Source organism: Eimeria acervulina, genomic scaffold, assembly GCF_000499425.1.
Source record: "Eimeria acervulina Houghton genomic scaffold, Eah_scaff80, whole genome shotgun sequence".
In the NCBI taxonomy this organism is placed as follows: Eukaryota; Apicomplexa; class Conoidasida; order Eucoccidiorida; family Eimeriidae; genus Eimeria; species Eimeria acervulina.
In genome coordinates, this window is record NW_013549593.1 from 70,057 (window position 1) to 82,853 (window position 12,797).

General features: G+C 36.9%; 4 protein-coding genes across 4 annotated transcripts in view; 3 read left to right on the forward strand and 1 right to left on the reverse strand.

Annotated features, from left to right (window-relative positions):
* EAH_00013910 (26S proteasome non-ATPase subunit, putative) overlaps positions 1-2,651 on the forward strand; it is a gene marked incomplete at both ends in the record, with an annotated part of 4,469 nt that extends 1,818 nt beyond the window's left edge. The window contains 5 exons of the mRNA XM_013394376.1: positions 182-275; positions 317-599; positions 987-1,016; positions 1,903-1,923; positions 2,418-2,651. Of these exons, the coding sequence (XP_013249830.1) occupies positions 182-275; positions 317-599; positions 987-1,016; positions 1,903-1,923; positions 2,418-2,651 (662 nt within the window). The remainder of the gene's footprint in view (positions 1-181; positions 276-316; positions 600-986; positions 1,017-1,902; positions 1,924-2,417) is intronic.
* Positions 2,652-6,110: 3,459 nt separating this feature from the next.
* EAH_00013920 (hypothetical protein) lies at positions 6,111-7,035 on the forward strand (the record flags this gene model as incomplete). Its single annotated transcript, XM_013394377.1, has 3 exons — positions 6,111-6,116; positions 6,293-6,560; positions 6,998-7,035. 3 exons carry the CDS (start codon positions 6,111-6,113, stop codon positions 7,033-7,035), a joined length of 312 nt encoding a protein of 103 aa, XP_013249831.1.
* Positions 7,036-8,278: 1,243 nt separating this feature from the next.
* On the reverse strand, positions 8,279-9,856 carry EAH_00013930 (40S ribosomal protein S18, putative; the record flags this gene model as incomplete). The annotated part of the gene is made up of 2 exons (XM_013394378.1): positions 8,279-8,542; positions 9,653-9,856. 2 exons carry the CDS (start codon positions 9,854-9,856, stop codon positions 8,279-8,281), a joined length of 468 nt encoding a protein of 155 aa, XP_013249832.1.
* Positions 9,857-11,464: 1,608 nt separating this feature from the next.
* EAH_00013940 (hypothetical protein) lies at positions 11,465-12,313 on the forward strand (the record flags this gene model as incomplete). The annotated part of the gene is made up of 1 exon (XM_013394379.1): positions 11,465-12,313. The coding sequence occupies one exon, from the start codon at positions 11,465-11,467 to the stop codon at positions 12,311-12,313; it is 849 nt and encodes a 282-aa protein (XP_013249833.1).
* Positions 12,314-12,797: the final 484 nt, after the last annotated feature.

Below are 12,797 nucleotides of genomic sequence, written 5' to 3' on the forward strand. Positions count from 1 at the left end.
TATGTATAAATGTTTATAATATATATATATATATATATATATTATATTACGTATATATATATATATATATATACGTAATATAGTGGACATCATGCAAATTATTAAATGAACAAAATAAAACAAACAAGCAAGCAAACAACAGAATATATGTATATATATTTATAAATTTATGTTTGCTTAGGTAATAGCGTTTCTATAGAAGCAGTAGACTACGTATATCAAACGGAGATGTTAGACCAACTCAAACGGACGGGGAGGCCGGAGATGGTCGTTGGGTGGTACCACTCACACCCAGGCTTTGGATGCTGGTTCTCAGGTTTGCTGCTCCTGCTGCTGCTCTTGCTGCTGCTGCTGCTGCTGCTGATTATGCTGCTGATTATGATGATTATGATGATGCTGCTGCTGCTGATTATGATGATTATGATGATGCTGCTGCTGATTATGATGATGCTGCTGCTGCTGCTGATTATGATGCTGATTATGATGATTATGATGATGCTGCTGCTGCTGCTGATTATGAGGATGTTGCTGCTGCTGCTGATTATGAGGATGTTGCTGCTGCTGCTGATTATGATGATGTTGCTGCTGATTGTGATGATGCTGCTGCTGTTGCTGCTGCTGCTGATTGTGATGATGCTGCTGCTGTTGCTGCTGCTGCTGATTTGATGCTGCTAATGATGCTGCTAATGCTGCTGCTGATTATGATGCTGCTGCTGTTGCTGCTCCTGCTGCTGATTATGATGCTGCTAATGATGCTGCTAATGCCGCTGCTGATTATTATTATTATTTTATTATTATTCACACCCTGGATTTGAATGCTGGTTCTCAGTTAGACATCGGAATGATGCTGCTGCTGCCGTTGCAGCTGCTAATGAATGCTGCTGCTGCCGTTGCTGCTGCTAATGAATGCTGCTACTGCTGCTGCTGCTGCTGCTGCTGCTGTTGCTGTTGCTGTCGCTGTTGCAGGAACGGACGTGAATACGCAGCAGAGTTTTGAGCAATTAAATCAACGAGCGGTTGGTGTAGTGGTCGATCCGATTCAATCAGTGAAGGGAAAAGTAGTAATGGATTGTTTTCGTTTAATCAACCCGCACTTCTTGATGCTAGGTATTACTACTACTTACTTTTCTATATCCTATTTATTATTCTATTTGTTATTATTTTTGTTATTCTTTTTGTTTTTCTTTTTGTTATTCTATTTGTTTTTCTTTTTATTATTCTTTTGTCGTTCAATTTGTTGTTCAATTTATTATTCTCTTTGATATTCAATTTATTATTCTACTTGTTATAATTTTTGTTTTTCGTTTTATTCTTTTTGTTGTTCTTTTTGTTATTCTTTTTATTATTCTTTTTATTATTCTTTTTATTATTCTCTTTGTTATTCGATTTATTATCTTACTTATTATTCTTTTTACTATCCAATTTGTTATTCAGTTTATTATCCTTTTTATTGTTCTCTCTATTATTCTCTGTTATTCTTTTTGTTATTCAATTTATTATTCTTTTTATTGTTCTATTTGTTATTCTGTTTATTATTATTATTATTTTTATTCAGCTAATTAATCCGCACTGCTTAACGTTAGATATTATGCATTATATATATATATATATATATGTTATGTTATGTTAATCTTCGGTAGAATTCTTTTTATTATTTATAGTATACTGTACCTACAGAATAATATTTCTTTTTTGAAAGCAACAAGTTAATTATATATATTTTTTTATATTTGTTTAGGTCAAGAGCCGCGACAAACAACTTCGAACATAGGGCATTTGCAGCGACCTACGATAACTGCGCTTGTTCACGGTTTAAACAGAAATTATTATTCGATTACTATTAACTGTAGAAAAGGAGAATTAGAACATCAAATGCTCGCAAACCTGCATAAAAATAAATAGAATGATGCGCTGAAACTACAGGTATATATATATATATATATAAATATATGTATATATATATATATATTATATGTATATATGTGTATTATATATATATGTATATTATATATATATGTATATATATATATATATATGTTTATATGTATAATATATATATATATATATATATATATATATATGTTTATTGTATATGCTATGCTTTATATATATTATATATATAATGTGCTTTTTATATTGTATTTATTATATATGCGTAGGCCTATGGGTTGTTTGTTTCTTTTTTTCATTAATAGCTATGTATATATATATATACTAAATATATAAAAAATATATATATTATATAATTGAATGTGTGTGCACAATAACAAATGAAACGATGCACCTAGACTCCAGATTATATATATATATATTATATAGTATATATTTATATACATTTATTATATATATGATTGACATATATATATATATTTGTGTTTGTTGAATGTCTTGTTTTATTTGTGTATATTTGCATGCAGAACTTTGAAGAGCATCACCGCGAACGCGAGGCGAGTGTAGCTGCATTAAAAGATTTAAGTGCGAAGTATATATCAATGATTGAAGAAGAAATAAAGAAGAAACCAGAGCAACTGCTAGTAGATAGAGCAGGACAAATAGATGCAAAGATGCGCCTTCAAAACACTATTGATTCTCTTCTTACAGATACACTCTTGCAAAACCTAGGAAGCATGATTTCTACTCTCGCATTCTAAACCCTAAACCCTAAACCCTAAACCCTAATGGGAATTCAAACATCCTTTCAAACCGATGCTGCGCACAGCCGCATTTCTCTCCTCCTTTTTTATCACAAAAACAACAAATGCATAAAACAGCAGCATTAAAACGAATTCAAACATAGCAGAGCTGCTGTACATATCTTTGTATATATATAATATATATGTTGTATACAAATGATATATTGTAATAGGTCTGTAGTACATCTATATAGGTAGGTAGATGGATTTATTTTTGCAATATAAGTATATTAGAATATATTTTTATGTTTGCATTCATTGTTTTGCTCTAAGATGTGTACAGCCCTTGGGAAGTTCGCGTTCTTCGCTGCTCCGTTTTAATACTGCATTTACTTTCTGCTCTCTACAGTATATTAATTCAAATATATAGATTTCGCTGTACGTGAATATATATGATGAATGCAGGTTTAACGGTTTATTATTAATTGTTTGTATGCTGCGGCTGCTGCAGCCTCCTAGCCGTTGAGATTCTGCAGTTCTTTCACTAGTGGCTATCGCATTTATAAATATCTATGTAATATTATTTACGCTAATATTATTATTGTTACTATTGCAAGGTGCCTATACACCGCGCTACGCAACAGCAGCTGCCTCTGCACGCCAATGGGATGTGCATGAAAGACAGAGAGGTTGGCTGTAGAGGGATGTCTTCTTTTCTAATTGAGAAATAATATATTATTACGATTCCAATGTTAATATTAATTGTTTTTTTAGCATATTAAGGGGAGAAATGCACGAAGGACTGCAGACGCCGGGTTTAGAAGAGAAGGTAATAACCGGTGGTTAGTTAATTATGTCTGAGTGGCTATGGCGTTGGAATATGCGGGAAGGTTGTGTTCAAATGCCGATCTATAGTTTAGATCCTTTTAAATATTAATTAATTGATAGTGTTTACCTTCTTTCAACGAAAAAGTTTCCATTAAGTTCGATTTCCTTTTCCTTTTCTGCACAAGGGCGCGGCGACGACCTTCCCGGTGATCTTCGACTGCCGATGCGTCTGTCGTAAAACAGAAAAAAAAGCAGAAAGTTGAGTGAAAAGGAAAAAGCAAGAGCAAATAAAGTATTCGAAATTAAAGTAAAAGGCTTATTAACATATCAAAAGAAACGGGGGAACGAGAAAAATTCAGGAAATGAATTCACGAAATCCGCTGATTATCAACACGGGTTTCATTTTTCGGGTGTATGCACAGCTCGTCGATAGACGACATCGGCTTTAGATTCAGCCTTCTTTCTTATTTTTTGATGTATTTTTAGCTTTTTTCGTAAATAATATTTGTTTTAAAACATATTTATCCTTCCTTGTCCTTATTTTTCGCGGATTGCCTCCATTTGCCGTCCGTCTTGATGCTGTTGATGTCGCAGACTTCAATCGACTGCCTCACCGCAGTTCATGTTTCGTCTTCTTCGTCATTGAAACCCCAAACCCTAAAACCCAAACCCTAAACACTAAACCCTCAACCCTTAATTCTTTAGCAATGGATCGGTCTTCACCTGCCTCGCCGCCTGCAGGTGCAGATAATTTACCTTCGATTTCCATGTCTGCTGTTTCGGCCGGCGATGCGCAAACCAACACTTCCGCCTCTACCTCTTTCAGTCGCTCAACAGAACAACAAGATACTCCTTTTTCAAGGTGCCCTTCCATAAGATTATTGCCTCCCGCTTTAAGAACTTAGGGATAAAATGTCTAGACTAGGGCCTAAGATTTACGGCTTACGGTTTAGGGTTTAGGGTTTGGGGCCTACACAGACAAAGTGTTCCTCCATTCTGCAAGTTCTCTATTTTTCATCGCATTGCCTTCGTGGATGTTCCCTCTGTTGTCGGTCATCTGCTTCATTGCTTCAACCCTAAACCCTAAAACCTAAACCCTAAACCCTAAAGCCTAATGTGATTGCACTGGAGTTTTTCAAGACAGACAGGGTTTTTATTTTAAATTTAGAAATTTCGTTTTGCATTTCCGAACAACTCTGTTTTTCTTTTTGTTTGTTGTTTGTTTGTGTTTTGTTTGTTTATTTGTTTAAAAGGAATAATAAATTGTTGAGTCTTGAAGCCAGCAGCTAAACAAAAGTTTATTGTAGATATATTTTTAAGTGAATGAATTCTTTTATTTGAATTCGCAGTCCACGAAGATGTCCTTCAAACATCAGCCGATTGGCAACAGAGGCGGGATCGTCGATCCCTGCAGCAGCTCCGGGATCGTCGATCCCAGGGTCTTCTGCTACTTTTGCTGCTGCTGCTGCTGCTACTACTATTACTACTACTACCACTTCTTCTTCACCTTTAAGGTATTTATACATTTGTTTGCTTTGTTCTTTGTCTCTTTTTTGTTGCTTCTCTTTCTTTTTTTGCTTTTCAAAGATGCTGTTTAAGTGCAGTTATATAAAACAAACCCTTTAGAAACTAATTTATTAAAAATAAAAAGAAATATATTTATTAATTGAATTTATAAGAAAGAAGCGCATCTATATATATATATATATATATATATTTGTGTGTCTCCTTTTAATTACTTCAGCAGCACGCGAGCTGATTCAGGGAGACAGCAGCAAACAGAAGTACGTCTATATTTGTGTTTTTTATTTGCTGCCGCTGCTGCTGCAGCAGCAAGAAAACAGTAACAACAGCAGCAGCAGCAGCTGTTGCTGCTGCTACTGCAGTTGCTGAATATGCAAAGACAGCAGCAGTTTGTTGCTCAGGTGGATAGCGCAGCTGCAGCAAGAGCAAACAAATGCTTGTACAAACAAACCTGTTAATAAATATATTTACAAACAAAGGGATAAACAAATAAGAATATAAACAACAGAACACGAAGAGTATGCCAGTTCACGGTTTAGGGTTTAGGGTTTTAGTGTGTAGAATTGCTCTTAAACCCTAAACCCTCATTAAACCCTAAACCCTCACTAAACCCTAAACCTCGTTTGTCTCTTTTCTTTGTTCAGGAGAACGACAGCCCCCGCTGCATACAACACCTTCCTCAGCTGCAGCAGAACATAATCAATGTACAGCACTGCAGCATGGCGTCTTTGTCTTTTTCTGTATTTGTTTGTGTTTGCTCTTCTCTTTTAATCTCTTCCCTGTTCAATCAATGCCTCAGGCTTTAACGCTTAGGGTTTAGGGTTTAGGGTTTAGGGTTTAGGGTTTATGATGGTGCGTTTTTATTGCTTTTCCTCCTTGTGCTCGTTTGAACCTGTTCCTTCAATAGTGAAGAGTCAATAAGCACATGCTTAGGGTTTAGGGTTTAGGGTTTAGGGTTTAGGGTTTAGGGTTTGTGAGTCAAGGAGACTAAGAAGACTAACAACAGAATAAACTTTTGCATGCAAGAAGCTGCTTTTTAACTGTTTTTGTTTTCAGGGTTTACTGGTGTTTATAGGCGTTGTTGTTCTGCTGAGTGTAATTTATGTAAGCAAAACTTTTTTAAAAATGTTTGTATGGGTCTTCTATATTTATTTAAATTAAATAAATGATGCATTTGAACCCGCAAGATATACATCTCAGCATACACCTGACGATGCTCAGCTGTATGTACACATCAACTTGAAATAAAATAAGAGACTGCACATGCACAACCCCTCAATTTATTTGCGTTTCGGGTGTACGTACAGTTCCCTGGACAGGCGATGAGGGCTGAGAGGGAGCAGGAACAGCACCGGCTGCTGCAGCAGCAGCAACAACAACAAGAGCAGCAGCAGCAGCAGCAGCAGCAGCAGCAGGACGTGGAACTGATACAAGACGATCCGCAACAAGAGCTGCAGCAGGAGCTGCAGCTGAGCGCGGTAGAAGCAACAAGTGCAGCAAATGAAGCAACAGCAGCAACTGCAACAACAGCAGCAACTGCAGCAACTGCAGCAAACAGCAATTCACCGCCTGTCGGTGTGCTTACTAAAGCGAAGAACTTAGCCTTAGAATATTGGGGACGAGGTGCAGCAGAAATCTGTTTATTTGTTTTTTGTTTGCATGCATGCAATTATTTAAATGCATTTCTTATATCCGAGTAATATATATATATATATATATATATTTTCTGATTAGTGTTCTACTATGGTAATACATTAATATTTAAAGTTAAATGCATAGAGAATTTTTCTTTTAAGCCGATGAATATGTGTCTTAATAAATATATTTATATGTTTAGATTTAAATGTATATTATGCTGCGGTGTATGTACAACTCATTTGTAGGCCCCTCTGGCTTTCCTTCTTATTTACTGAAGAAAGAAAATAAAGTATGTATAATAAAAATATAATTTATATTCTTTTAATTAATAAGCAATGCAAAAAAATTTAATTAGATTTGCTGTTTTGCTGCAGCTGCAGATACACCTGAGTCTGCTGCTGCTTTAAATTGATGAAAATATATAAATAATCAAATTAATATATTTTATATTAATTAAATTTGTTTAATTATACTCTGATATTAATTTTTTTGCTTTAATGCAGCAAAATGAATACAGCCTCCGCTCTCTACGCGGTTTCGTACGGTAGTGACAGCGCAGAAGGAAGACAAAAGAAATAAAAAATAATATTATTTTTATCTTTTTAATTATTATAAATGCTTCAAACACCAGTAAGGCTGCTGTCCTGTATATGCGTAAACAATTTTTTGTTTAGTTGCGTATATATATATATATATATATATGTACATATGTTTATATATATAATTCTATGTATGAATAGTATGCACATATACAGATGTGCAAGTGCATATATATATATATATATATATGTATATATATATATATATAGCAATGCATTTGAATTAGGGTGTAACAACGACACTAAAAGAAAGCGAATCTCTAACAAAGACAAAAATCAAACAAAGGAAGAGAAGAAGACGAAATATGCGTAAAAGAAAAATGTTTTGTTTGCATGCAGCTGCATGCACAACTCAATTTATATCTTTTGTCTCGTCTACAGTCTTTCTAAATACTACATATATATTAGTATATATATTATTTGCTGCTACAACAGCAGCAGAAGCAATAAACAAATGCATTTAAATTAATATTAGCAAAACTCTTAAAACTGAAAGTCATCTGCTTGCTGAAGAGATGTGCATGCATGCATGCATTAGATAATTATTAAACTAATACTATTACTATAATTATCTTCTATTACTACTAATATTATTATATTTATTATTTAAAGGGTTTATTGCTTCTAATCCTCTTGATTTGTTTAGTGGGTTTACTGCTATATGGATTTATAAGCAAAATAAATAAAATAAGACAGACAGCAAACATTTCGCGATAATAAACACTTCAGTAGAAAAGGGATGTCTATATTTTTTGGTTGTTTGCACTGAGGTGTCTGTACACCTGGTGCAGCAGACCGATTAATTTCTGCTTTCATTTATCTGCTGCTGCTGCTTCTGCTGCTGCTGCAGCAGCTGCTGCAACAGCAGCAGCAGCAGCTATTCATTAGCTGACGACATAATAATAATAATAATAATGAAGTCAGCAACAAATAATATACCCAGGTGTACGCAATGGAGACAATATACATATACATATAACTAATATATAATTAAAGCAATAATTATATATTAATATATACATATATATATAGATATTTAGATATCTATTTATATATTTATGCTTTCTTCTTCGCAACACCGACTGTTCTACCGTGCCTGCCCGTCGTCTTTGTGTGCTGTCCTCGCACTTTTAAGCCCCAGTAATGACGAAGACCTCTATGAAGCCTCATTTTCTTTAGTCTTTCAAAGTCTTCTCTCCAGACAGAGTCTAAGTTATTTGCAGACACATGACGAGACTTGCCGTCCTTCACGTCTTTCTGTCTATTCAAGAACCACCAGGGGACGCTGAACTGAGTCGGGCTAGCAACTATCGCTACAATCTATTCGCACACATACACACAAATATATATATATATATATATTTATATATATATATATAGATTTATATATATATATATAGACTTATATGTATACATGTACATATATACTTCTTTTATCTATTTATATTTATTTATATTTATGTAGATTTATATATATATATATATATATTTATATAGATTTATATGTATACGTATATATATACATTATTTATTTATTTATATTTGTTTGGTTGGTTGTTTTATTTTTTTATGTAGAGAGTGCTTTTATTGTTAGGGTTTGTTCGGCGTATAGAATTATTGTATCATGCATATACATATATAGACAAATATATACATATAACATTTATAATATATATTTACAAATAGATACATTCATATATAAATAAATAATAAATATATATATATATATATATATATTTATATATATATTTATAATCTATTTCGAGGAGTACTAAAAAAAGTGAGTGCGGGCTGTGCAAGAAAATGACGATAAGCAGAAACAAAATAAATAAATGCAGATATATATATAGATAAATATATAAATGAATACAAATATAAATAAATTTATATAAATATATATATATTAATATAAATGAATATACACATATATTTGTATACTGACTAAAATAAAATACAAAAACCTATAATACAAAGAACGAAACAAAACAAAGCACAAACATATCCTAGAGAGAACTACTTTCTCTAGATTGTCTTGAAGAAGAAAGCAAAAGACAAACATATATATTACTAAACAACACCTGCTGTCTTGTACAGACAGCTGGTCGCCTTGTTAAGAACTAGATTAAGACAAGAGAAACAAAAGTGCAAAGAGAAAGACAAAGGAAGCTGCCTTTAGGTGAAAACAAATATATAATGCTGTGCATGTACACCGTATGCAGCAATCTCTCACCCGCACAAAACCCTACACAGCAGAAACAGCAGCGGTGAAAGGCTTTTAAATTGAACAAGTCTGGATAAGAAACCAAGATTAGATATGAAATAGAAGAAGGAAAATGCAAGAAATATGCTGTCTGAAGTTAATGTAGGGCTACATACAAGAGAATGTAGTTGGATATACACCTAAACATCTTTATTTTAGGCTGTTCTTACCTTGCTGATTTCATCTGCTGTGAGTTCCCCTGCTCTCTTGTCGGTGTCGATGTCTGCCTTTTTGCAAATTAAAGCGCTAATGCGCCTTCCGATACCTCGAATAGCAGTTAAAGCAATCACAACCTTCTCTCTTCCATCGACGTTGGTGTTAAGCACACGCAAAATGTGCTGAAAATCTGCAACATTCGTGGCTCGGAGAGACATCTTGAAAAAATATATACCAATAAAAGGGGAAACCCAACAAATTAAAGCATTTAGAGGCGAAAAAACCTCATTGTTGTAACTATTTATGTTCTGTTCACATTCCTATTCAACTTGGGGCTTGAACCCCGCACGGGGTGTATGTACAGCTTCCCCACACCGACGAACACGGTTTCTTGCATGAGTGTTTAATATTTGTTTTTTTAGGGAATTTTTAGGAGAATTATGGTTTGAAATATATTTATTTTTATATTTTATTTTATATAGATGGTAGTAAAGAGAAAAATCTCCATCAATACATCTCCGATCTGCAGCCGTTCAACATGCGCCAGGCGCTGTGTTGGGCTCCTGCAGCGAGAGGGTAAGCGGAGACGTATTAATAATATAGGGGGAATAATAGGTTGTTTGAATGGTTTTGTTTTATATTTTCAATTAAAAATCCATTTAAAAGACTTAAAAAGCAAATATGTTCAGTGACTATCACCGCTGTTTAGCTGCCTCAGTCTTCTTCGTGCCTCTCGGCTAGTTGCTACCGCCGACTCAAGAGAAGGCTCGTAGAAGAGATCAAGTAAATTTTTGTTTCTTTTTTATCAGGTTTGAATTCATTGCATTGATTGATTATAAAACAACTTCATTTAATGCTTTGTTTAGATAAAGACAAACACAAAAACCTGCAAGGCTCTTAGTTCTTGCGGTATTCACCAGTGGTTCGGCAGCATCTGCTGCTGTGCAGCAGCAAGAGTACTACAGCACATCTCCCGTGGGGTGTATCGACATTGTAAATCTTATCAAGATGGAAGTAGCTTCAGTTGTTTGGTTGGTTTTAGGCATTACATTTCTCGTTACCCTGATTGCTGTTCTTACAACTACCTGCTTAGGCCCTGCTCTTCTTCGCTGTCTCTCTCTCCCCTTTGCTCTATTATATAAATGCTTCACCGGCAGAGATTTATTTCCTAAGAGAAGCAGACCTCTTGTGTCTGCTGATTCGAACATACCAAGTGCAGCATCACCTGCTTCTCCAACTTCCGCTGCTGCTGCTGCTGCTGCTGCTGCTGCTGATGCTGCTAAAGCTGCTAAAGAAGAAGACAACAGAAGCACCAACAGCTCAAAAAACCCGAGGGCTCCTCTCAGTGATAGATATTCATCAAATAGATCAACAGACTCGAACAGAACAAACAAAGCAAACAAACTGCATGCACAAAATAATATACAAGACTCCACCAGAAGCTCTCCCTTAAGACACAACTTAATAGGTAAAGACAACAACTCGCCTGCTGCTCCATCTGCTGCTGCTGCTGCTGCTGATTCTGCTGCTGATTCTGCTGCTGTTCCTACTGCTGCTGCTGCAGCTGCTGATGCTGCTTGTGATGCTGCTGCTGATGCTGCCGCTGCTGCTCGTTCTGCTGCTGATTCTGCTGCTGCTGCTGCCCCAGCCTCCACAGGGCCTGCTGCGGCTGCTGCTGCTGCTGCTTTTGCAATTCCTGTTGGTGTAGAGGCTTTCGATTTGCTGCTGCTACCGGTGCTGCTGCAAGTGCTTCTGTTAGCTGTCCCCTTGCTGCTGCTGCTGCTACCGCTGCTGCTGCTGCTGCTGCTGCATATGATGCGTTCGTTATGCCTACGTTGCTGTCTGCAGGACAATCGAAAGCACCAGCAGCACAAGAAGAAGCAGCAGCAGCAGCAGCAAGAAGAGCAGCAGGTGAAGGGTCCTCAACGAGTTCTAGGTGGAGGCCAGCAGCAGCACAAGCAGCAGCAGCAGAAGCAGCAGCAGCAAGGAGAGCAGCAGGCGAAGGAACTTCAACAAGTTCAAAGTGGAGGCCAGCAGTAGCAGGAGCAGCAACAGCAGCAGCAGCAAAAGCACCAGCAGCAGAAGCACCAGCAGATAAACCCAAGAAGGAAGAACGCGTAGGCGTCGGCAGCAGCAGCAGCAGCATCAGTTCATCTCCTACCGAAGCTCAGGCAGCAGCAACGGTTATATCAGCACAAGGAGCAGCAATTGAAGCAGCAGCAGCAGCAGCTGAGAAATCGGCAGAAGAGGCAGCCACTAAAGCAGCAGAAGCACAAGCAGCAGCAACAGAAGCAGCAGCAACTGATGCAGTAGCAGCAATTGAAGCAGCAGCAAGTAAGGCAACAGAAGCAGCTGATGCAGCAGCAACTGCAGCACCACCAGCACCTGAAGCACCTGTCTCTACACCCGACTGCCGCATTCATGTTTCTTTTGATAGTGCAGCAGACGCAGCAGCGAGTCAAAGAGCAGAAGCAACAGCAGCTGCAAACAAGGATATTGAGCGAAGCCCTGCATCCCTTACCTTCTCTCCTGCTGCTGCTCCTGCTGCTGCTGCTGCTGCGGATGCAGCAGAGGCCACAGTTGCTGCTGCTGCTGTTGCTGCAGAAGCAGCTGCAGAAGAAGCTGCTGCTGCAGCAGCAGCTGCTGCAGTACACGTAGATGATTCGCTGGTTTGAGGGGTTGAAGCAATTCTTGTCTTTGTTTTATTTATTTATTTGTTCGTTTTATTTATTTGTTTGTTTGTTTGTTTGTTCGTTTGTTTGTTTAAATGCAGCACAAGTGATATTGTTTATTGTTTGCTGCACTTGTACTTGTCTCCTTTTCCGTGTTCGTCTGTTTTATTATTCTATTGCCGCTCTTCTTCTTTTGCTGCCTCCCCTTCAGCAGCCACCAGCAGCAGCAGCAGCAGCTGCTGCTGCTGCAGCAAGCAGCTGCAGCAGCAGCTGCAGCTGCGACACAGGGATTGGTTGAGAAGACGATGTACTTTTACAGTTTTTAATATAAATGCATTCAAAGTTAAGCACAAAAACTTTAAAAATGTTTATGCGTTTACTGCATCAGCTGTACAGACAAAAGCCTACACAGTAAGAGCACCAGCAGCAGGAGCTGCTGCTGCTGCTGTTGCAGTTGCTGCAGGTGCTGCTGCTGCGGGTGCTGCTG